This window comes from Phascolarctos cinereus, unplaced genomic scaffold (genome assembly GCF_003287225.1).
Source record: "Phascolarctos cinereus isolate Bilbo 61053 unplaced genomic scaffold, phaCin_HiC Scaffold_3;HRSCAF=262, whole genome shotgun sequence".
In the NCBI taxonomy this organism is placed as follows: Eukaryota; Metazoa; Chordata; class Mammalia; order Diprotodontia; family Phascolarctidae; genus Phascolarctos; species Phascolarctos cinereus.
In genome coordinates, this window is record NW_027555736.1 from 33,811,439 (window position 1) to 33,834,679 (window position 23,241).

At 46.7% G+C, this 23,241-nt stretch overlaps 1 protein-coding gene across 1 annotated transcript in view; it reads left to right on the forward strand.

Moving 5' to 3' along the window:
• PEAK1 (pseudopodium enriched atypical kinase 1) overlaps nt 1–23,241 on the forward strand; it is a 278,737-nt gene that overhangs the window by 222,604 nt on the left and 32,892 nt on the right. The window contains 2 exon segments of the mRNA XM_078150761.1: nt 16,837–16,856; nt 16,859–17,026. Coding sequence (XP_078006887.1) covers nt 16,837–16,856; nt 16,859–17,026 — 188 coding nt within the window.

The window sequence follows — 23,241 nt, forward strand, 5'->3', positions numbered from 1 at the left end:
GGCCTGTGGGGGTGCCTACATCATAGGAGCACTGAACTCTCTGTGGATAATCTTAGTTACTTCTAGTAGTGACTTAAATCCCGCATTGGGAAGGCCCTTGCAGAGGGTCCCAAGGCCCAGCCACACCTAATAAGGAGGCCTGCTTCTAACGACACGGAGCCGCTCTCTTGAGAACACTCATTCCACTTTCGTAAGGTTCTAATTGTTAATTACATTAGGCCCAATTATGCTTCACTGCAGTGTTGACTCCCTACTCCTAGTTTGGCCTTCTGGGGCCTCTTCTGCATGCCAGCTTTCCAGATGCCTGAAGACCACTCTCACTCTGCACATGCCCAAGGCCCTTCAATTGGTCCTCTCATGGGGGGGTTTACAGGGTTTCCTGCCCTGTCCTTCCTCTCAGGACGCCAGCTAGTACATCCTTCCTAAGAGGCAGCACCCAGAGCAAGATCCAGGGCAGGACTGGAACCCTCTTCCCGTAAGATGCTTGGCCACACCATTGTGTGCTCAGGCATGGTTCTAGGTGAAGGGAGTACAAATACAAAGAAGAAGCAATCCTGCCTTCCATTCTAAGGTATGAGATGAAAAATACGTGCAGAAGCAGGGACAGAATACATGACAAGTGATTAAGTCCAAGTGGTTAAGTCCAAGTAATTACAAGGAGTGAAATGCAGTAGTTGGGAAAGGGGGGTGATAGCCGGTGGGGGAATCAAGGAAAGCTTGATGCAGAAGGGGATGTTTAAACTCCATCTCTAAGGAAAAGAGGGGTTCTGTGGCCAAGGTCAGGAGGTAGTACAGTCCAGGCACAAGGGGAGGACCAGTACAGAGACACCGAAGCCACAGCTAGAGCACCGTGGGTAATGTGTGCTGGACTGCATTGGGAGAGGAAGGTCTTGTGCAACTGGTAAGATAAGTTGGGCTCACATTGTAAAGTCTCACAAAGCTAGGCAGGGATGTTTGACCCTGATCCCAGAGGCTGCTGGGAGCCAGTGGAGCTGATTGACTAAGGGAGTCATGCAGTCAGATCCGTGCTTCACGGCAATATGTGACATCTGATGTTAGCAGAGAATAAGTAAAACAGGCAAGCTTTCCTTTGCTCAGCTGCAGGAAGGTGAGTGCTGCTTCCGTGGGCGTGCAAGGGGAACTCTCCGCACTGGCATTTTCACTAATTATCCCATTTACTTCGACGCACACTTCATGTTTGCTTGTAGCAACTCTGAGAAGACAAACATGACTGCCAAATGCCAACATTTGTGTTTCCTGTTTGATGACAGTGTAAACATTAAATTATCATTCCACAGCTGGGAACACACTGTTGAAAGGGATGAAAATCAGAGTTTTCCTATAAGCAAATTAAAATGCCAAAGCTAGGCTGTAGATGTGGAGTCTAATATGAAAAATAATGAATTGTTGCTATGGCGGAGTCCAAATCCCATCATTCAAGGAAGAGGCAGTCTGATGAAGCCTTCCATTCCAGGTCACTGGGTCAATTAGATTCAAGGACCTGTTGGCTGAAAGCATTTCTGTCCAACTGCTTTGTACCAATTCAAACAAGTTTAGTGGTTTTGAGAGAGACAAAGTGATAGACTGAGGGTCAAGAGACCAAGATTTGGGAATGTAAGTCAGTCAACACAGTAAGCATTTGTTAAATCCTGACTTCGTCCCGGGCCCTGTACCAAGCACTGAGAATGCAAAGAAAGGCAAAAGACAGTCCCTCTCCTTGAGGAGCTCCCAGTGTCAGGGAGAGACCACGTCGCAACCACTACAGACAAACAAGCTGTATATGAGATAAATGGAAAATAATCAATAGAGGGAAGGCACTGAACTTGAGGGCTTCCCGCAGAGGATGAGGTTTTAATCGAGGGAGGTCAGTAGTTGGAGCAGAGGAGGCATCCCAGGCGTAGAGGGACAACCAGTGCAAATGCCCAGAGTCAGGAGACAGAGTCGCCTGTTCAAGGAACGATAGCCAGAGTCACTGGATCAAAGAGGACTTGAGGAGGGGGGTGTACAATGTAAGAAGACTAGGAAAAGAGGGAGAGGTAGAACTAGGTTATAAAGGACTTGGAATGGCAAACAGGATTTTAAAGTTGACTGAGTGGGGGGAAGCAAGGACCTGTGCTTTGGCATCTGAATAGAAGATGGACTGGATAGGGGAGGGACTTGTAGCAGGCAGACAGTCTGACAGGCTAATGCAATAGTCCAGGTGTGAGGTGAGGAGGCAGTGTCAGAGAAGAGAAGGGACACATGCAAGAGATATTACAAATGTCAAACTGGTAGGGTATGATGGGAGGTGAGATAGTGAGGAGTCGAAGACAACACCAAGGTTTCAAGCCTGTGGGCCTGGGAGGATAGTGGTGTCCTCGACAGTAACAAGAAGTTTGGAGAGGGAGAGGGTTTGGGGAAAAGATAACGAGTTCCATTTTTAACATGTGTTTTAAGATGTCTATAGGACACCCGCTTCAAGATGTCTGAGAGACAGTTGGAGATGCAAGAGTGGAGGTCAGAAGAGAAATTAAAGGTGGATAAGTATATTTGAGAGTCAATAGAAAGGGATGATATTTGCATGGGAGCTGTGAGTTTCCAAGTGAGATAGTACTAAGGAAGAAGAGAAGAAGGCCTAGGACAGAACCCTGGGGGACACCTGTAGTTAGAGGGCATGACATGGATGAGGATTCAGCAGAGGAGACAGAGAAGGAGTCATCAGGTAGAAGGAGAACCAGGATGGAGCAGTGTCCCAAAAACCTGGAGAGAAGAGAGTATCCCTGGAGAGTCAGCAGCATCAGAGGCTGAAGAGAGGTCAAGAAGGATGAAGATGAAGAAAAGACTGGATTTGACAGTGAAGAGACCATTGGTAACTTTGGAGAGAGCAGTTTGGGTTGACAGGTAAACCCCATCGTGGAGAGTGAAGAGAGTGAGGGGAACAGTTGGCTGTCAGATGTCTTCTCAAGGAAGTTAACCACAAAAGGTAGGAGAGGTACTAGAAGTAGCAGATGGGGATAGGAAGATCAAGTGAGGGTTCTTTGAGGACAGGGGAGACAGAGGTATGTTTGTAGTCAGTAGGGAAGCAGCCAGCAGACCAGAAAAGGTTGGAGATAAGTGAAGGAGTGGGGGTGACAGGGGAACAGTCTGCTGAAGAGACAAGGTGGAATGGAATCACTTCCATTGCTAGAGAATGATAGAATGCATCTAGGTATTGTGAGATAAGGAGAGAGGTGAGGGAGTTCATGGTGAAGGGGCTTAATTTTTTCTGTCAAATACGAAGCAAGATTCTCAGCTGAGACAGTGGCTGAAGGGGAGGTGTACAAGGTTTGAGGAGAAATAAAAGGGTTTGGAAGACCCTCAGGGGGAGAGTGATGTAGTGAGATGATAAGGGAGATATAATAGGATTGCCTAGCAGTAGCGAGGGCCCAGTTGAGACTATGTAACTTAAATTTGTAGTGAACCCAGTCAGCAGTTGCATGATTTTCTCCACCTCCATTCAGCATAGTGTACGTAGGAGCAAAGATGATGAATGGTTAGAATGATCCAAGATTGAGCCATGCAAGGCATGGTCGGCCAGATGATAAGGAAGCCAGCAGCTCAAGAGAAGAAGACTGTCTGGTGTTAAAGTGGTTCACCAAGGGGTCAGGATGGGGAAAAGAGGAGAAAATGGCTAGTGCAGAGAAGATGACCTACAAGAGAACTGAGGGGCTGAGGAATTTGAGACCACCATGTGGACAAAGAGCAGTATTTGGTCATGGAAGAGAGTATAGTGAAAATGCAGTAGATTGTAATTAGATAAGAGGGTTTCAGAGTTTATGAACTTGAAGATGGTGTATTTATGGTGATGGCAAGATCAAAGATATGACCATCTTTGTGTATGCCTGAGGTGGAGTGGAGAAGTAAGTCACAGAAAATGAGTAAGTCGATGAACTAGAAGGATAGGATGTTTAAGGGAGTATCTGTATGTATGTATGTTGAAGTCCCCTAGTATGAGGGCAGGAGAAAGGAAGGGGTGTGTCCTGGAGGTCTGTAGACAACAGCTACCAGGATTTTGATTGGGTAGTAGATGTGACTAGTGTGAACCTCAAAAGAAGGAGAGATTACTGAGTGATGATGGTAGAGAGACAACTGGAAATGGTGGTAGAGAGCAAGAAATATTCCAGTTCCCTCACCTTAACCAGTGAGAAATGGGAATGAGTAAAAGTTCAGCCAGTGCCATGAAGGTTGCATCATCAGGGGAAGTCAGATCTCAGTGAGAACTAGAAGATGGAAAGAATGGGAAAGGAAAAGAATTCAGATGAAAGCAAGTTTATTGTCTATGGAGCAGGCATTCCAAAGGGCACAGTGAATGGGGTGGGTAGCTTTGGGTCTGGACTTGGACAGAGTTGGTGGGAATGGGAATAAGGAATCGAACGGGAGGTGGGATGGGTGGGGTGGGGTGGTAGGGAATGTCATTTGGATGATTACCTATGAGATTTCAGAATCACTAGAATGGAGCAGATATGACCAGATGGCAGTTTGTTCATCCTTAAATGAAAGATTTTTTTCAAGGTCAATAGTATTATGATCTCTGAGGGAAGTCCTTTCAAAATCTTGGGCAGTTCAGGTGAGGGAGCAAGAACTTAGATCAGAGGGGGGATACTCCCCTTCTCTAGCAGGCCTCCCCCAGTTACCATAGGACTACTTTCCTACTCACTGCTGATTTCTGGTTTAGGGTCCCCTGCACCCAGATCCCTAAGACATTCCACTAGAGACTTCCTTCCAAGTTCTAATGTACCCCTGTTCCTCCCAGGAACTCCATTCCTTGTTGCTCTGCCCTTGGCCCCAGGACATTCTGAACTCCCCTGGGTACACTAAAAGTAACCTATGTTCCAGGTAATCCTTCAGAATTCTAGGAGGCCTACCTGAGCGTCCCTTCACACTCTCTCTCTCTCTCTCTCTCTCTCTCTCTCTCTCTCTCTCTCTCTCTCTCTCTCTCTCTCTCTCTCTCTCTCTCTATCTCTATCTCACGCACACATGCACACACATCCGTGTACATTGTAGGGAGGGGTAGTAAATGTGGATATAATTTGGGGTGGTGAGGGAACGGGAAAGAGAAATCCAAACATGGAAACTAATCATTTTATCAGACAATGGAGATACTTGTACTGCCTCTTTCACATTATTGGGAGAAAGCACGCCAGAGTGCTACCAAGATGTGTGAGTGGGATTTGTGATGCCCCGGTAGTTAATAGAGAGCTTCTATTTTTTTGTCTCAGAGCACTTGATGTACATTTGCACATTTGATCCTCACAAACATCTTCACAAATAGTCTTGACACGTTTAGGGCCCTTTTTGCAGATTAAGGAGCCATGATGCAGAGATCAGTTAAGTGACCTAGCCAAAGTCACAAAAGCAAGTTAGTGGCTAAATCAAGGCTAGACCATCAGTTTCTTGACTCCAGCATTACTGCGTCATCTCACATATCATCTAGCATAGAAGGTACTTAATAAATGTAATTCTTCTCAAATATACCACTGAATAATTTTTTTTTAAATATAAGGGATTTCTGGTTAGTCTGGTGGAATTGAGCAAACCTTTTCAAAATTAGTCTTTGCTAAATTTAGAATGACTATATATTTAATAATCAGGGCCCAGTTGATCAGGGCTGATTTTTCAACCTGAAACACTCAGTATTTGTATAGTTCTCTTCAAAGCATCTTATGTGAATTTCTTAATTAATCTACACTAGTGTAAATGTCACTCCCCCCATTTTCCGGGTAATTGGATAAGGGGGCAGGGTAGTAAGAAGAGCCAGAATCAGATCTGAATCCCTAGCTTCTAACCTTGTGCTCAGATCTCTGGGCCACTCTTTCACATAGCAGTCGCTCACTGTAGCAGGAACGTCAGATTGATTGGAATAGTCAGACACCATTTAAAAGGCTTAATTCCATAGACGGGCAGTTTATCCCCACGTGGTTCTTCCGAGATGTGATTCATTAACACAAGGGACAAAGCCATAAGTAGCATGGAGATTTTGTGTAGTCCAGCCCTCAGAAACCAATTGTTTACCTCATTTGGGGGGACAGTAGCACTGGCTTCCTAGAGAGATAGATGGTGACTTCCCCCTCCCTCATGTAAATACTTCGTGAAGCCAGTACGAAGTACTCCACAGTGGAGGGCCTGGGCTTGCTCTCCACGAGCATGGTGGGGCTGGGAGGCCAGAAGCTACCCAAATGGAGGTGTGTTCCTGACGAGGGAGGCCAGAGTCCCGCTGTCCTGCCACACTCAGAGTGTGGTGTTCAGTTCTAAGCACCACACTTTTGTCAGACTAGGGGCATCCAGGCTGGTGAGGGGACTGGAGATAATTCCATATAAGGACCTATCAATTCCCGGAGAAAGACAGACTGTGGTGAGGGAGTGAGAACGGCTACAGACATGACAGCCGTCTTCTGGTATTTGAAGCACTGTTATGTGGGCAAGTTCCATCTCTCGTCACCAGGTCTTTGCCTACCATACCCCCACAACTGGAATTCACTCATTCCTCCTCTCCGCCTCTTAAATCCTTCCTGCAGAGCTCACCTCCAATGCTGCTTCAATAAAGGCCTTTCTTATTCTCTTCAACTGCTGCTGATGGCCTCCCCTGCACCCCTGCTACACACAGCGAGGCTGGATTTCGTGTTTATATTTTGTATTTACTTATCTTGCTTCCCTCACCCACCCCATCCCCATCACACATACACAGAATAGAAGAGAACCTCCTGGAGGCCAGGGAGGATTTCCCTTTTTGTCTTTGTATCTCCACTAACTTACACCATGCCTGGCACATACCGAGAGCTTGCATATTGGTGCTTGTGGATTGATGAACTTGGTCCCAAGAAGCAGGATTAGGAGTGACAGATAGAAAATGTAGGCTTACGCACATGTTTGGAAAACCTTCCTAGCAGATTATAAAAAGGAGAATGGTCTTTACCAAAGGTGGATGTGATGCTTCCAGAGAGAGTTGATTCCCTGCTGTTGGAGGTCTTTCGCCAGAGGTGGGCTAAATGAGCTCTTGTTAAGGACGCTGGAGAAGGGCTTTCTAGTAGGGCTTAGGTGAGATGACCTCTGAAATCTCTTTTGAGTCTGTGAATGCCACCTAGGAAATGGTGGGCATGCCTCCCACAGACGCCCCATGAGCCTGGTGCCTAAGTGGAGCTGTAAGAGTCAGGTCAGAGTGCCGGCAGGCTGGCCTCTACACTCACTGAAAAGCAGCATGGAAGAGTTGGCGTTTGGGTGGGCCTTGGAGAAGGCTAGTGAAGGTTTCAATAGGAATGTGAAGAGAGAAGAGGAGGATGGTCAGTGGCAGGAGCCAAGTTGTAGAGAGTGAACACTGTTCCGTGAGGAAGCTCCCTGCCGAAGAGCCATCCATGATCATGTGTGGGGAGAGGCAATGGTGTGGTATAGAGTGCTGGCCTCGTAGCTGGAAGACCTGAGTGTGAGTCCAAGTTGTGTAACCCACGCCACGTTACGTAGCCTCTATTTCTGTTTCCTCCTTTGTGAAAGGAAACATTTACATGACCTGTTTCATAGGGCGATTGAGAAGAAAGATCTTTGTAAAAGAAAAGTGGTAGGCAGACTTGAGATGATAGGGAGGCCAAGATCTCTGGTAAAGGACCTTGAGTAACCAGTCACAACCATGTGTCCTTAGGACCCAGGCCTGGATCGGTCTGCTTTACTTTTTAAGCAGAGTGCCAGCCTCGGTATCAGGAAGACCTGGGCTCAGATCTCACCTCTGAGACTTAGTGGCTACAAGGCCCTCGAGCAGTCCATCAGTCAGCAAGTATGTAAGTGTTTATACTATACTGAGTACTGTGCTGGCCCCTCTGTAAGATGAGGAGATTGGCCTGGACATTCAGGCTTTGAATCTGGGATCCTATCTCGTGTCTCACCCAGAGCCACATCACCAGTAGGCTGGAGGCAGCTTGGAAAGAGCAGTGCAGAAGACCTGGGTTCAAGTCTCACCATTTCTCCTTAACTAATTGTGGGACCTTCAATATGTCCCTCAATCCATCTGAGCCTCAGTTTGAGAAAGTGAGGCTAATGTTCCCTCCAACTCTGACTTTCTGTGATTCCAAATGGCAGATTCCAAGTCAAATCTTCCAATTTCTGCCTCCTCTACCAGCACCATCCCCTTGTAGATGCCAGCCCCATTGGGGCTGGACAGGAGCCACAGTTGTCCTTCTACGACAAGATTCTCCATCAGAGACGAATCCCTGATTCTGATCCTCCCTTCTTGGTCAGCGTAACTGGGTGTCAGCCACACGTTGAAGGCTTACTCTGGTATCGCCATTTTGAGGGATACTTTTTACTCGTTCAGTTTTTCAGTATTTTCCAGCATATGGTACCATCATCCATGCCATCTTGAGGCAGGCGGAAGATGAACAGGCCACCCAAGGGTGTTATCTTCCCAGGTTCTAGGGATGCAGCATGATCTCCTGAACCAGAGATGGCAAACACATGGCTCAAAGCTCCAGATAGAAATATAATTGGGAAATGTCAAACAAAGTGAATAAAAATGCAAGAAAACACGTTACTATGTGTCATTCTAAGTCTAAGCAGCCTGCAGGGGTCCTTCTATGGGGTTTCATGACCCTGTTTTTATTTGAGTTTGACACTGCTGCTCTGAGCTAATACTCAGAGTTGACATTCTCATTTCCCTTATTAATAGTAATTAATGGCACGCTTTTCAGTGGCGTTCTCGGGATTCCTGAACACTTTCCTCACCATAAGATATGGAAGGGAATCCCTGTTTTGTCAGGAGGAGGACCTCAGAGGAGGAAAGAGCTGAGACCAACTTAGGTCCTATTTCAGAGTCTCTTTAGGAAGCCCATTATGACGCTACTGTCATTGACTTTATTGAAATCTTCCTTAAATGTATGTGTTATTTTTTTGTTTTTTAATTTAATCTTGGTCACATATATTGTGGTGCAAAATGTTTTTGTTTTTGTTTAATCAAATCCATCTAATTCATCCCCTATAATTTCATCTATTTGCTCAGTAGATAAAATTGTACTCACCTTCTCCTCCCCCACACACATAAAACTGAGATAAATATCTTCTTTTACTCCTTACTTTTTTATGATTCTTTTTTTATGTTTGTCTACAATCCAGCTAGAATTTATTAGGGTAGATGGTATGAGGTGAGGATCTAATATACATGAGCTTTATATTTCATGGGATTTAAACACCCAAATTTTCTAGTTTCAGGTATTTCTTTATTATTTAAAGCCATGGAGGAAGGGAATCAGGGAACCTAAGTTTTTTTTCTAGCCATGATGATTTGTGGGGGCATGTTTTTATCATTTTTAATATTTCCTATTATGGAATATTTAATTTGATGTTGAAGCCTTATGATGCAGGTCCCCCTCATGAAGTGAGGGCATCATCAATGTTTGCTGAATTGAACTGAATCTAGGGCCAGAGAAGACAACAGCTCATGGTGGGTTGAGGGGAAGGGATAACCTGATCATTTACAAGGTGTTTTCTTGAAAATGCAACCCAGGGTGGGCACGTACTGTTGTTCCGTTTTACAGGTGAGAAAACTGAAGCCCACAGACCAAGTCAGATCTGTGGCACTCACTCTCTTAGACTTTGAATCCATGTTGGGTGGCCAAAGGTCTGACCTGTCTCACATCAGCAGGAGGCACATTTGTTTTTATCACATTCTGTCAGACTTATTGAGTGGGAATCCATCAGATCTTAGTTAAAGGTTAATCGTAATGTGTGGAATGGATAAACAAGAAGCTTGAAGCTTTCCCTCAAAGACTCCAGAAGGCTTAGAGGAAAAGGAAAGACTCCGAGATAATGATCAGTGGATACTCGAATTTTCTGGCTGAGAATGCCAGTGACGGGAAAGAGCCAAGAATTAAATTGATGACCTGGAAAATAAGATGTGCTTAAAGAAATGTCAGATTGGTGGGAGGTCCTGCAGGCAAAGAGACAGGAAAAGGTGGAGATTTTATTTTCCCTTTCAATGAATTACAAAGGTGTTGGGATTTGATAACTCTGAGCTCTCTACAATGCCTCATGCATGTGGTATTTCTGCAAAGGCCCATCCTTATGATACCCCCCCAGAGGAATATGAATGCATAGCACATATACTTGTATATTTATGCATTATATATATATATATATATATATATATATTATATATATATATATATATATATATATATATATATATATACACACACAACACACATGCAACACTCACACCCCTCTCAAAACAAGTAATAGAGTTTTAAAATTATGTTTAAAGAATATTTGAGTCTAGTTTAAAGGTTTCAGAATATTTTTCAATCTATATTTTTTCACTATCGTTTCCTGAGATGTAGCTGTTTAAAAGGAGGCTGAAAATATGGATTTGGACCATTGTAGGTTGGCTCTTGTGAGGCTAAGAGTGTCTACTCAAGCCTAAAAGATATTCTTTCTGTCCACTTGGAACTTGAAGGTGGTTAGCTATTAAGACAAGTGGAACCTAAATTGAGGAAGGACTCAGAAATATAGAGGGCTTTAATCTTTGCTAATGTGGAACTTGATTTGCTTTTTAAAAATATGTTCAGATGTTTAACCGAATTTTTATGAAAATCTGTCTTGAATGAATTTGCCAGAAAAAAGGGGGGATTATTTTATGAGATGGCGTAGTGATTAATCCTGCCACCTGGGTGAGCTTCCCACAGGAGACTGCTTTTTGCAGCTTTGAATTATGTATGAATATTGCAAGGTGATGGGAGATAAAGTTACCGAGGGATTTGTTTGTGTAAAAGACCAGTCTGTGACAACATGACTGTTTCTGGGCAGCACCTTGGCTGTTTGTTCAGCCATTTGAATGAAGGAAGGAAGCCATGTGATATCACAGACACTACCAAACATCAGCGATAAATTCTTAATTTGATGAAAAGCTCATCAGAAGGGCCTTTCTGAGTCCAAGACGTCACTGGGAAGCTGGAACTCCTGTAAGTAGAAAACACCAAGAGCAGGCAGTGAATAGTGGCAGACTCAGGAAGGGCTTGGGCGACAGCTGTTGGCTGAGGACAGATTTTACCCTCGCTCGTGGCCAGAATGAGGACTCTCCCAGGAAGACTTAGAATGTAGAAGAAAGCACCTTAGCCCGGCAGGTGATGACTGGGTTTGGAGCCAGAGGATCAGGGCTGAAAGCTTGGATTTGCCACTTGCTGCCTTTGAGGTCCATGTCCAGGCCCTTCTCTTGCTGAACTTCTGTTTCTGTATCTGTAAAAATGAGTGGGTTCTGCCCAGCTCTAGAACCCTATGATCCACTTAATGGGCCTTTTCTCAGTTTACTTCTACATTTTCAAGAACTGATTGGTCAAATGCATTGTTATTTAGATCTTTTTTCTGTGGTATAGTATAGTGCATAATCTAAACTCTCCCAGCCTTGGCTTTCACTCCCTGGTTGGGTGCCCTTGTCTCAGAGTAGCCCTGAGGGCCCAAGCCCCTGTAGATGTGCTTCCCACCATAATGGTCCGTTGATGAATCAGCTAGGCTCTATTAACTGAGGTGGTGTAATGAGAACACTTGGTCCAGAAATATCCTCCTCAAATCCTATCCCACTCTCCCACACATGCACACAAAACCCAGGAGAAAGAGAGCGTCAGCTGAGAGAGCACATTTGACAAAGAATTAACTCCTAGCTCCTAGAATTCCCTTGGCTGGGCTTCTCAAGACAGTCGCCTGGGTCTAGGGTAGCTTTTTACTCCGCTTTTCCTAGCACTGTGGACCTGCAGCCAGTCCATCCTTGGCTCCCAGTGCAGACAGTGCCCTAAATCCTTCCAGGGATGTTCCTCAGATGCCGTGGAAAGATGGAGAATCCTCTGGATCTCCAAAGTTCCCAATGTCCTCCCTCAGCCGTGAAGGGAGCAGGGCAGAGAGGCTGAGGCCAGAGCTCAGGCGTTCTCCCAGCCCAAGTGAAGCCTTCTCAGAGATGGCTACCTCTCTTCTACTAGACTCCCAGACCCCCACCTCCACCCACAGTAGGATCAAGTGTCCTCAGCCAATCCAGAGTCATCTGTGCTTTGTTGTTTTCAGTTAATCCCGATGGCTTCTCAGAATCATCTCAGCTAAACAAGACCTTTTCACACTTAGTTGGAACGCTTTTGATTTAATTTAATATAGACACGTTCGTAGGTTTGGATACTAGGTGTTAGGGAGGGAAGTTAAATTGTTTTACTTAGTCAACACCACCCTTACCATTGAATAGTGCTACTGAAATATGTGTGTGTGTGTGTGTGTGTGTGTGTGTGTGTGTGTGTGTGTGTGCGCGTGCGCACGCGCGCATGAGAGACAGACAGACACCCCTCTCTTCACAGAGGTTGCGCTGAGATATATATATAGATAGATAGATAGATAGATAGATAGATAGATACAGATATATAGTATCACGACCTCCCCACTCCCCCCTACAAAAATCTTCTCAACATAACAGAAGACATGTGACAAACAGTGCAAGACACTACTAAGGGGCCGAGGAGGGCAAAGAATAAGAAAAAGGTGTTACATTCACCAGTAAAGAGATCGCTGGGGACCCTGAAGAGACCCATTCCAGGCAGTCGCTGGGGATGGTGGCCAGATTACAAGGGACTGAGAAGTGAGTGGGAGGCGAGAAGGTGGAGACAAAGAGACAGCATTTTCTAAGAGTTGGTAGTGAAAGAAAACAAGGTTTTGAAGGATTTTTTGTTTTGTTTTTTTAAAGAGTGAAAGAGATAGGGCAGCTAGGTGGAGCAGTGGATAGAGCACCGGCCCTGAAGTCAGGAGGACCTGAATTCAAATCCAGCCTCAGACCAAACACTTGACACTTACTAGCTGTGTGACCCTGGGCAAGTCACTTAACCCCAATTGTCTTAAAAAAAAAAAAAAGAATGGAAGAGATGTGGGCATATTTGTGAGCAACAGCAAAGGTGCCACTGGATAAAGAGTGATTGAAATTTTAGGGAGAGGGCAGGAGCAGACTCCCCAAGGAGATGGGATGAGCTGCTTGAAAGACACAGATCAAAGGGACTGGCAAAAAGAAGAGTGACTTGATCGGGAGGACACAAGCAAAGGAAAGAATAGAAGAGGCTTCTGAAGGAATGCCTTCTTTGCACTGATTCCGCTGTGTGTCTGGGCTTCCTAGAATGCAGGTCTACGACCCTTTTCTTAGACTGTAAACTCCTTAAGGACAGGAACTCATTTTCTTCATCTTTGTATCCCAAGTATCGAGCACTGGGTTTTACACAGAGTACTCACTAGTAGATGTTTGAATTGAATTGGATTCGATTTCTCTGCCTCAAGATTATTTCCCAGGGAAGGTTTGAGGGCCACTTTGTTAATGGATAAAGCTGTATTTGTGAAACATCATTCTACTACCTTGGATACTGTGTACCAAGCACTGTGCTAAGTGCTGGAATGCAAATACAGGTAGGAAAGAAAACAATCCCTTCCCTCAAGGATCTCACATTCTGATGGGGGAAGGTGTAGGGTTATGTTTCTGTGTGGTACGGAGAGGACTCATTCAGAATTCATACCAAATATTAAGTTTGTAGATTGTATAAAATGCCTAAAGGTCCTGATGATTGATCATGAATCGTTAAAGATTTCTTTCCTTCTTTGTCACCGCTGCTAATCTTTTTCTCTTGTCCCTGGAGAGTGACTGTGTTGACCTAACTGTGATGCTGCTGATCAATTCTCTGTTCATTTGGAGTCTCTGCGTGTTCCCACATCTAAGCTTGAACTCCCCAAACCTCTGCCCTCTACAGTTTCAGTCCAAAAACCCTTCTTCCCGTATCACGGGTACATTGAAAGCATTCCTCCAGTCTACCTGTAAATGCATATTTAAAACCGCAGCAGCCATGAGAAGAGTCAGGTGATTTCACTTTCATGAGCTTTGGGTGGTTCCTTCCTTCCAAATGAAGATCCTTTTAATGGGCTGGTTCATCCACCTGGGCCCCACTTCAGATGAGTCTATGTGAGTTAATCAGCCCCAGGTAAGCGTCACTTCCTCTTCTAGAGCTCTGCTAGTGCTTGGCCCAGCTCCAGGCCCAGCCCCTAAGGTAAAGGTGAGGGTGCAGCAGGTGACATCACTCCGCAGAATTCAGGCCTCTCGCTTGTAGCTCGCCAGAACTCAGGGGGATCAATGGCTCACAGACTCTCTAAACATGATTAACAGACTCAAGAAGGCCCTGAGAGAATTTCCTCTAATGGGGAATTGTGTCAGTGAGTACAGTGGGTGAGTCTTTTCTTTCTTTTTTCCTGGGCCTGTGTTTGGTAGAACACTGGAGCACCTAGTGCTTACGCTGCATGTGCGTGGGAATGAGCCTGCTGTGAAGGGAGGAGCCTCCCAGATTGGGGCCTGCACTGTCTGTTAGCTGAGGGCTTTTACATGCCAGCAGAGCAGTGCACACAGTGGCTTCCTTGAAAGACCCCAGGTCCCACGAGCAAAGCAGACAGGTAAGTGTAGAATGGTAGGGTCAAGGCCAGCTTGGAGGATCCTGAAAAGGCTTTGACCTCTGCTCAGGGACGGTCTGATGGCAATCCATATTTGTGTGTCACAGATTTTAGGCAGGGAGAGGAAAGAGGCAGAACATTAGGGACCTAATATCACCTGTTTGGACCCCTCCAAAGCTGGCCCAAAGTTGGAAGAAAAAAATCTGGGGGGTTTGTAGCTATCATTTTTAATGGCTGCTGTTTTCTTTTTAAAATCACAGTTTTCACTGCTTTGTAATTAGAAATGTTTTGCATTAATTCTCATATCCAGCAGAATGGCATTCTAGTAGGCAATCACACTTTTCTGTATGAAGCATGCGAAAAACTAATCTGTGAACCACAATTCTGACTCGAAATCCTCTGAAACGTTGTCTTTTTGAGATGCCACGTTGACTCTGTCTCTACTGACCTGTTTATATAGGTCCAGTTTGTGTCAAGATAGCATGGGATGTCCCAAGTGGGAAAGCGGAGGCAGGTAGAAGTTTGCATTGCGGTCAAATCAGGGGCACTTTGAGGGGGAAGAAGGCAGATCTCAAATCTTAAGCTCAAAAGGTTATCGATGCCAAGCGGAGGAGACTTTGGGTACTATGTAGTCCAGTCCCCTTGTATAACAGAGGTCTAGAACGATGAAGTGGCATGCTTGAGGTCACTCAGCGCTCTTCTTCTGAAACTCCATACAATGAAGGCTCATTCCAGTGGACCATTCTTCTACTATTTTTCCATGATTTAAATTTTTTGGGGCTACCCCATTCCAAGCAGACTTTGGTCAAAGATGCATTGCATTCAATTCAGCCTGTTGGGCAGGGGCCTCCTTGCCCAAAGCTGCCTTTGTAAGAAGTCACTGATGACTCCGTTACAGCCTCTCCCATGGGAATGGGTGGCTGTGCCCCAGCCTTCTCCGCTGGGCGCACGTGCTCAAGCACGATAGCTAAATTACTAAGTCATTAGTCATCTCCAGTGTGTGGGAGTCCCCTGGTTCTGCCATGCTGCGAAATGATATTTTTGAATGTCTGTAGCCAAGAGACTCCAAGGTATATTTTTCTGTCTAACACATACATATTTTCATTAATGATAGATTGATAGGAAGGAGCTCCTTGCCCCTCAGAATTGCTCCTTCAAACCCACACAAGGGGATATGTGCTTCACATAAGACTAGACAGAAATATATTTCTTTTTAAAGAAATTTTCTATAAAAAGTGCTTACAAATGCCCTCATTAATTAGTACTGATGATCAAACTAGAAATAGCATTGAATAGTGTGTGTATTCTTTGCTTCTTCCTACCTTCCCTATATCCAGGGCACGACTTGGACATTTACTGTGAAATGTTGTCAGGGGGCAGGTGGCTTTTAAAGGTTTCCCATAGCCTGATGGTTCCATAACCTTTTCTCTCTGACTCATACAGCTAGCTTTGTTTCAGACTGTGCCAGCCAGAGCTGAGTGTGGGAAGACTGCCCCTGCCCAAATCTGCCAGATCGGCCCATTCCCTCGCCGTACACATGGCAGTCTCCCAAGAGCTCAGGTAGGGGTGGGGACAGAAAGCAGTAGCTGCCAGAGGATGAGCACAGTGAACCTGGAAGTCCTGTGGCTATGGTGGTGCTTTGGAATGTCTGTGAAAGAAGTTTGAAAGCCCTGAATTTGAATTGCCCTGAGTCGAGGCAGGAGCTCTCGTTGCTCTTTTAAGGAGAAGACTTTAGATTTCCTTAAGACGTGGTCCCTGTTTGCAGTTATTTAAAGGGTTGGAAAAGAAATTAAACTCGCCTTACTCAGCCCTAGAGGACCAAACCAGAGCCAATAAGTGACAATTAAAGGAAAGCAAATTTCAGCCAAACTGTAGGAGGAGCTTAATTTCCAGCTTTCTACCAGAGGATTGAGCTTCCTTTGAGGTAGGCCTTCAAGCAGGCCGAATGACCATGCGACAGTGACATTGTAGACCAGATTCATGCTTCCAGTCAAACTAGGTAACCTTGGAGGCCCCTTCAAACCCAGTGAGTCTATGGTTCTGGCCCAGCAGGAAGTAGGAATTCCAAACTGATGGCCTTCGTCCATCTGGGCAGGCCAGTCCTTTGACCAGCCACTACAGCCTTACTGCCTTCTCTTCCCACTATTTGAACTGCCTCTGTGTTTAGCTGTCTCCATGGTTTTGATGCAAGACTTCTCCGTAGTCAGCAAAAAGCATGCAGTTCCTCTCTCCCCATCCCCCAGCTCTGTTCAGTGACAGACACGCATTCCTCATGGGAGAAGACAAAGTACAGTATCAGCCTTGGGCAAGCCCCATGTCCCCGGGGGGGGTGACCAGAAAGACTGATGAGGCATGCCCCAGAGAACCCTCTCATGACCATGACCTTGTTTGTTTCAGCCAAGTGTCCCATGAGGGGACGTCGAGGGCCCTTCGCGAGTTCCAAGAGCGGCTCCTGTGAAAGAGGGCAGCAATGATGCGTCGGGCCTGCCAGCTTTGCCCCCCCACACCCCGGAGAGGGAAGAAGGGAAGGAGGAAGCTTCAGACCCTTCGGACGAGAGCCCTTGTAGTGCCACGTATAGTAACCTGGGTGAGTCCCAGTCAGAGGGCAGAGGTTCCCTCGGGGGGAGGGTGAAGAGGGAGCCCCTGGGCCAGTGGGTGGAAGTTCTGAGGAAGCGGATTTCAACACAGCACAAGAAGGAGCAATCTCCTTCCTCGTGAGGCAGGGAGACTCCTGCCACTAAGTGGGGCTGGGGGGCTGGAGGAGTGTCTCCCTGACTGGGAGGGTCCATTTCACGACAGCTCAGCTTCCAGCTCAGAAATCCTCTTGTTCTAATAATTCCCACTCAGCTTCCTCCAAGGTTTAAATGCCTCACAACTGCCCTGTCTCCTGTTCTTGCTTAGGGTCTGGTGGGGGTCAGTTTTGATAACATGTTTTCAGCAGACAATTAATCAGCATCTCCTGGGATCACAGGAGATAACACAGATGTAACATGCTACCAGACCGAAAAGCTCCCAGTACCTGTGGGCACAGCTCTCATGTCGCCAGGCCCTGGGGATAAAGAGAGGGTTATAGGCCAGATTCTTTTCTCCTGGAGGCCAGAACGTCAGAGGTGGGGACAGAAAGACGCATGGAGAGAGAGCTGCATTGTGGGAGGGAATGTGATCGGTGCAGAGTGCTGGGAGAAAAGAGTGAGTGAGGTGGACTTAGAGGGAGTAAAAGAAGAGGTGGCCTCTGAGCTGGGCAGGGACCTCACAAGACGGAGGTGGATGGAGCCTAGGTGGCCAGGGTCTGCACCATGGAGGTGGGATGGCATGAACTGAATAATGGAACCTGTAGGCCACAGATGGCTGCACCTGTCACTGACTCGGGGACGTGGCCTTGGTCTCGGAACTCCCAGGATCTGTTGGTCATTTCAAGCCCTTCCCAGCCTGGGCCCCTCCCCCCTTTCCAGTCTTCTTTCACCTTTTTCCTCCCAACGTATTCTGTGGTCTGAGGACACCAACCTCCTTGCCATTCCTAGCACACCATCTCCCACTTCCAGGCATTCTCCATCACTGTCCCCCAGGCCTGAAATTCTCTCTCTCCTCATCTCTGCCTCCTGGCTTACTTCAAGTCCCAGCAAAAACCCCACCTTCTGTGAGAAGCCTTTCCCAGGTCCCCTAAAAAATGTTTCTGCCATCACTCGTAGATTCTCCCAGGTCTGTCCTGTCTGTATCTTGTTCATAAGTCATCTGCACATTTTCTCCCCCCCGTAGATCGTGAGCTCTTGGAGAGCACGGATTGTTTTTTGCTTTTCTTTGTATGTACGGTGCATGGCACAGTGCCTGGCACATAGTAGGAGCTTACCCATGACTTGGACATTGCTGTGAAATGTTGTCAGGGGCAGGTGGCTTTGAAAGGTTTCCCGTAGCCTGATGGTTCCATAACCTTTTCCCTCTGACTCATACAGCTAGCTTGTTTTTTAGACTGTGTCAGTTGATTCAGCAACCCAAATTCTCCTTTTCACGCTCGGGTTGGCTTTTTGTCCGACCCCGGTCACTGTCACTTGGCCACCTTTGGGGGCTGACACTTTCTTCACTGATAGCAGCTGCACACCCTCTGCCAGGCCCATGCTGGAAGCCGTTCCGGCTGGGTGAGAGCTGCTAGAGGGTCCCCTCCACTGACATGACCTGCATGTGCCCAGATCCCCTCAGGGCTGCTCTTCACAGGGCATCAGAGCAGGACTTCAGTGGAGGTGACTCCCAACAGAATAGGTGCTGGAAGATGGCAGACGGTTCCTCGTTCCTCCGTCTTCTTCCTTTTCATCAGGCTCTTACGGGTAGGAAGAACAATGAGAGTGCCCTGAGCATCATCATCCGTGCTAATGTCCGAACTAACCTGGAGAATTCTGGACTTGGGTTCTGGCCCTTCCTCAGAGAGTGTGTGACCTGGACAAGTCAGGAAGCCTCTGTGGGCCTCAGTTTCCTCATTTGTGAAATGGGCAGGGATAATGCATAGTGCTTACCTCACGGGACGGTTGGGAGGATAAGCCGAGATAAAGTGCCTGAAGGGCTTGGCAGACCTGAAAGCACCATAGAAATGTCAGGCATCACCATTGTCACGGCTACCCTGCTACTTTCCACCTTTCCCCTCTTCTCTTCTGCCCAGGCGTGCCCCCTGCCCATCATGTACCTGTCCTCTCCTCTGCCTGGTAGAAGGCCCAGCTGTGGATATCCCTCCCCTCACCCCGAAGCCCAAGGACCCACGTGCTTCTGTCTCAGTGTCCCTAGTGCCTTCCGTGTGGTGGAATAATAATAACTGGTGGGTGAAATGAGTTGACTTGGGCAAATGCCTCCTTGTGAGCCTGGTCAGGCCCCATGGATGCTGGGGAAGGGAAGTGTCTCCACCCTGACGCCAGAGGCTTTTCTGGAGTATGATGAAGGAGAATTGTGCTTCTCCCACCCACAGAAGACGTGGGTGGGAATCTCTGATAGAAACTCGTTTTTTGGTAGAGGAATTTGGGAGACATTTACATAGTTCTCAGAGCCATTGCCCAAGCCCAGGTGATAGAATTTAGGAGACATTCTGTTGTAAACACTTGTCTTAGATTAGATCTCTCTCCTGAGGCTCACTTTAAAGTGGACAGTAATTTTCACTAAATAGATCTTATTTCCAAGAATTTTTTTCTTTAAAATTCAGTCATTTAAAAATTAATAAATTTCTTTTGTCTTCTTGCTGGTATAGGCCAGGGATAAAGACAGAAGCATGGTAATTGTATATACAGACTGAAGGATCACAGAATTGAAAGCCAGAGTTGACCATAAAGGTTATCGAGGCCAATCCCTTTCTTTTAGAGATGAGAAAGTGGCGTCATGGAGGGGAGGCCAGGGGGGGAGGGAGGGGGAAAGGCATTGCAGGAAGTAGCATGTCCAGGGTTGGAACACGGATCTTGTCCAGGCCTCTCACACACTCGGTCACCAGCTGTGGGTCCCTTCTCCCCTCCCCTCCTCTTAATTCCTCAGGCTCAGCTTGAGAGCAAGGCAGACAAACATGTTAGTCTACTCTTTGGGCTAGTCCCGAGAATAACCGTTTGTGAAAATTGAATTTCAGGTTGATTTCTTTTCGCAGTTTGAGGTACATGAGCCCTCCTTGGCCTCCAGAAGCACATCCCACTGGTTAGAAAGCAAGGGAAGGCAGTCCTCTCCGGGCAGCTGTGCTAAAAGCCCTAGATAAAACAGGCAGGCCTGTACTTGAAGAGAAGTCCTGGAGAATAGGGTTGGAGGCTAAGGCTTTCCATCCAAGGTCAGGTGACCCTGGCCAGTGGCTTTACTGCTCTGTAAAGAGGGAGGAGGAGGAGATTAGATGATCCCAGCCTCTTCCGGGTCACATGCCTGGAATCTAGGAATAGAGCAGAAAGAAGGTTCCGCGCTTTGTAGTAACGGTGACAGCTTGCACATCGAGAAGCGTTTGTGAAACACCTACTAAGCGCCAGGCACTCGAGGTAACGGAAGGAAGGGGGGTAAGCCCAGTTCTTGCTGCCAGGGAGCTCACAGACTAAGTCCCACCTGCAGACAGCTCTGCGTAGACGGAATAAACGGGGAGGCAGCAGAGGCAAGGCTGGTGCCGGTGTGAGGGGGGTTGGGAGAGGCCCCCGTAGGGGGCAGGGCGCACCTGGCACCGCAAGGCAGAGAGCTTCAGGCACGCAGGGCGGCCGGGGCGCCCGCCTTCTGCAGCAGGGTGCCCCGTGTTTGGCATTGCCCTCCTTTCCTGCCCCCGGTATTGGCCTGTGCGTGTGCCTCCAGAAGAGCGGCCGGCGTTCGACGTGGGGCTCTGCCGTTAGCAAGGCCCTTTGTGTACGCTCCCCTTCGATCCTCGCGGTAGCCCCGTAGAGGTGGTGTCGCGTGCATTGCTGTTGCTGTGGACGTTCCCTCCCCGGCGCAGAATCCTTCCCGGCCTTACTTTAGCCAGAATCATGGCCTGCCGTGATGGTGACAATGCCAGCGCCCTGGGGCCAGCCTTCTCGGCACACGTTTTCTCACCACTTCGGTACTACAAGCACTTCTGACTGGGGGTGGACCTTCCAGAGCCCGCACCCCACTAGCATATGCTTCGAAAGCCCAGGGTCACCTCCACTCCGCGGTGGTCATCGCCGTCAGAGGTGGTCTCTACTGGCGTTAGCTAAGGAAGCCTGCTTTTTAAAGTTGCTGAAAACCTGTGAGGTCGAGCATCTTGCCCAGCGATGGTTTACTTTGGGCAGCTATAAAAGGACCTCTTTGCACAAACTCTGATCTTCAGTAACTTAATCCGTCGCCTCTGGCCTCCAAGATGATTTGCCAGCATAATGATGGAATGTCGCTTTAATCAGACCTTCAGCATTCTCCCCATGTTTCTTATGCCTATCTCTAAATGTCTGGGAGGAAAAAAAATCACTTGTTTCTTCTGTAGCATATTGTGTCACTTTATCAGCCCACTGAGATCAGGTATACATAATGACTTTTAGTCTGTCAGTAGCAAGTAGTGACTTTAACCCTTCACAGTCCAGCAGCTTTGCAAAATCCTGTCAGCCACGCTGCTTTCTGGAACCAACTAATTGATCTGCACCTTTGAATTTTTAAGGAGAGAGAGCCTTCCTCCTAGAAGAAAAGGGAGAGGGGCTCAAAGGATGGCTCCCTGACGTGGAGGTTATCAAGGGAAATGAAGCATTACTTTGGGGGAAAAATCAGAAGCCTTCGGTCTGCGGCCCAGGAAGAAAAAGCTTTCCAAGAAGCAGAGGGTACTCGGACTTGGATCTGGAAAATGTCACACAAAGGAGACACTGCCAGGAAAGGACACTGTGGATCCTTGTTGCTGTGGGCTGAGCGAACACCCAGGAGTAGTCAAAGAAGAAGCAGTGAGGGGCACGACTGGGGCCTCCTGTCTGCCAAGGTCACTGAGGCTGATCATAACAAGATGGAGGTCTTCTGGCTTCCCCAAGATTCGTCTCTCTGCCACGAGTGACGAAAAGGGTGGGGCTGAAAAGAGCCTATACAATATTGCTACGAATGCAGCGTTTCGGGCAAGGAACTGGTGACCTTAGGAACTCCTTCGGAGTGGTGTTTTCATCACCTCCCATCAAAGGCAGGGAATTCCAAAGAGCAAGGCAGATTTAGGACCAACGATTAAGAGCATGCTTTTTGAGAATGGGATTTTTATTTGTGGACCACAGCTTAAAATATAGAAATATATGTAGTTTTCTCTCTTCTCCTTCCATTTTGATTTAAAGCCCTTTTGATTAGATTTTTCAACACACCACATATGTGTATACATATATGTATATATTTATATACTGTATGTCTACCTGTGTGTGTATACATATGTGTATTTGACCATATGGATATCACTAAGATTTAAGATGAAGTGCATGATGGGAATATGTCTCTGGAAAGATATACCTCATTCAAAAGATACAGAATTCTTAAAATGGGGTTTGTGTGGGCAGGGGCCTCCTGGAGAGGATTAGCTGTGTATATTAAGAAGATATATCCGTATGAGGAAATCCAAGCTCAGAGAGAGGGGGATGGGGGCTAAGAGTATCTTAATTTGCCTCAATCATCATTTTATCCTTCCAAAAAGTGTCAGAAGACCAAAGAGGGAAATTCCGCCTCAGAGCTGAGTCTCACTAACGAGGAGCGGCTGGTTTCAGGAGTGGAGGCAGTGGGAACTTTGGGGGAAAGGAATGCCATCTTGGGATTTGTAATAGAGAAAGAGAGGAAGTCTGAGGACAGGCTTACTTGTGTTCTAAGTTTGGGGGGGAAAAGAGTTCAAAGGGTTCAGCAGAATAAAGAGAGAATGTGCTGAACTCAGCCTAAGAAGGGGATAGAAGACTCTTGAGAATGAAGTGCTCAGAACATAGGGAGGGAAGGGGAGAGATATCCAAAGATTCCACGGCAGATACACAAGGGAACTCCGTCAGAATTTAAACCTGGCTAGAAAGGGCGTGGAGATAGGAGGGACCAAAGGTCAAGGATCTTGCGTGTAATAAAGGAAGAAAAGAAGTAATCAGGAAGGGGGTTTATCAGTACCAGGTCTCAAGCTTTATGAAAAAGCAATAAATATTCAAAAGTTTTTACACAAACTGGTAACAGTAAAAATTAGAGGGGGAACAGGTAATTTTGAGGGAAAAAAAATCTTTGCGATGAGTTTCTCCAGTAATGATCAATGGTGATAATATTTGTAAAGCATTTAGGGCAGTGCCTGACAGTAGTAAGCACTATGTAAATGCTCATCCTCCCTATTCCCTTCCCCCTTAAAGATTTCACATTCGAGATAGGAAGAACTGATCA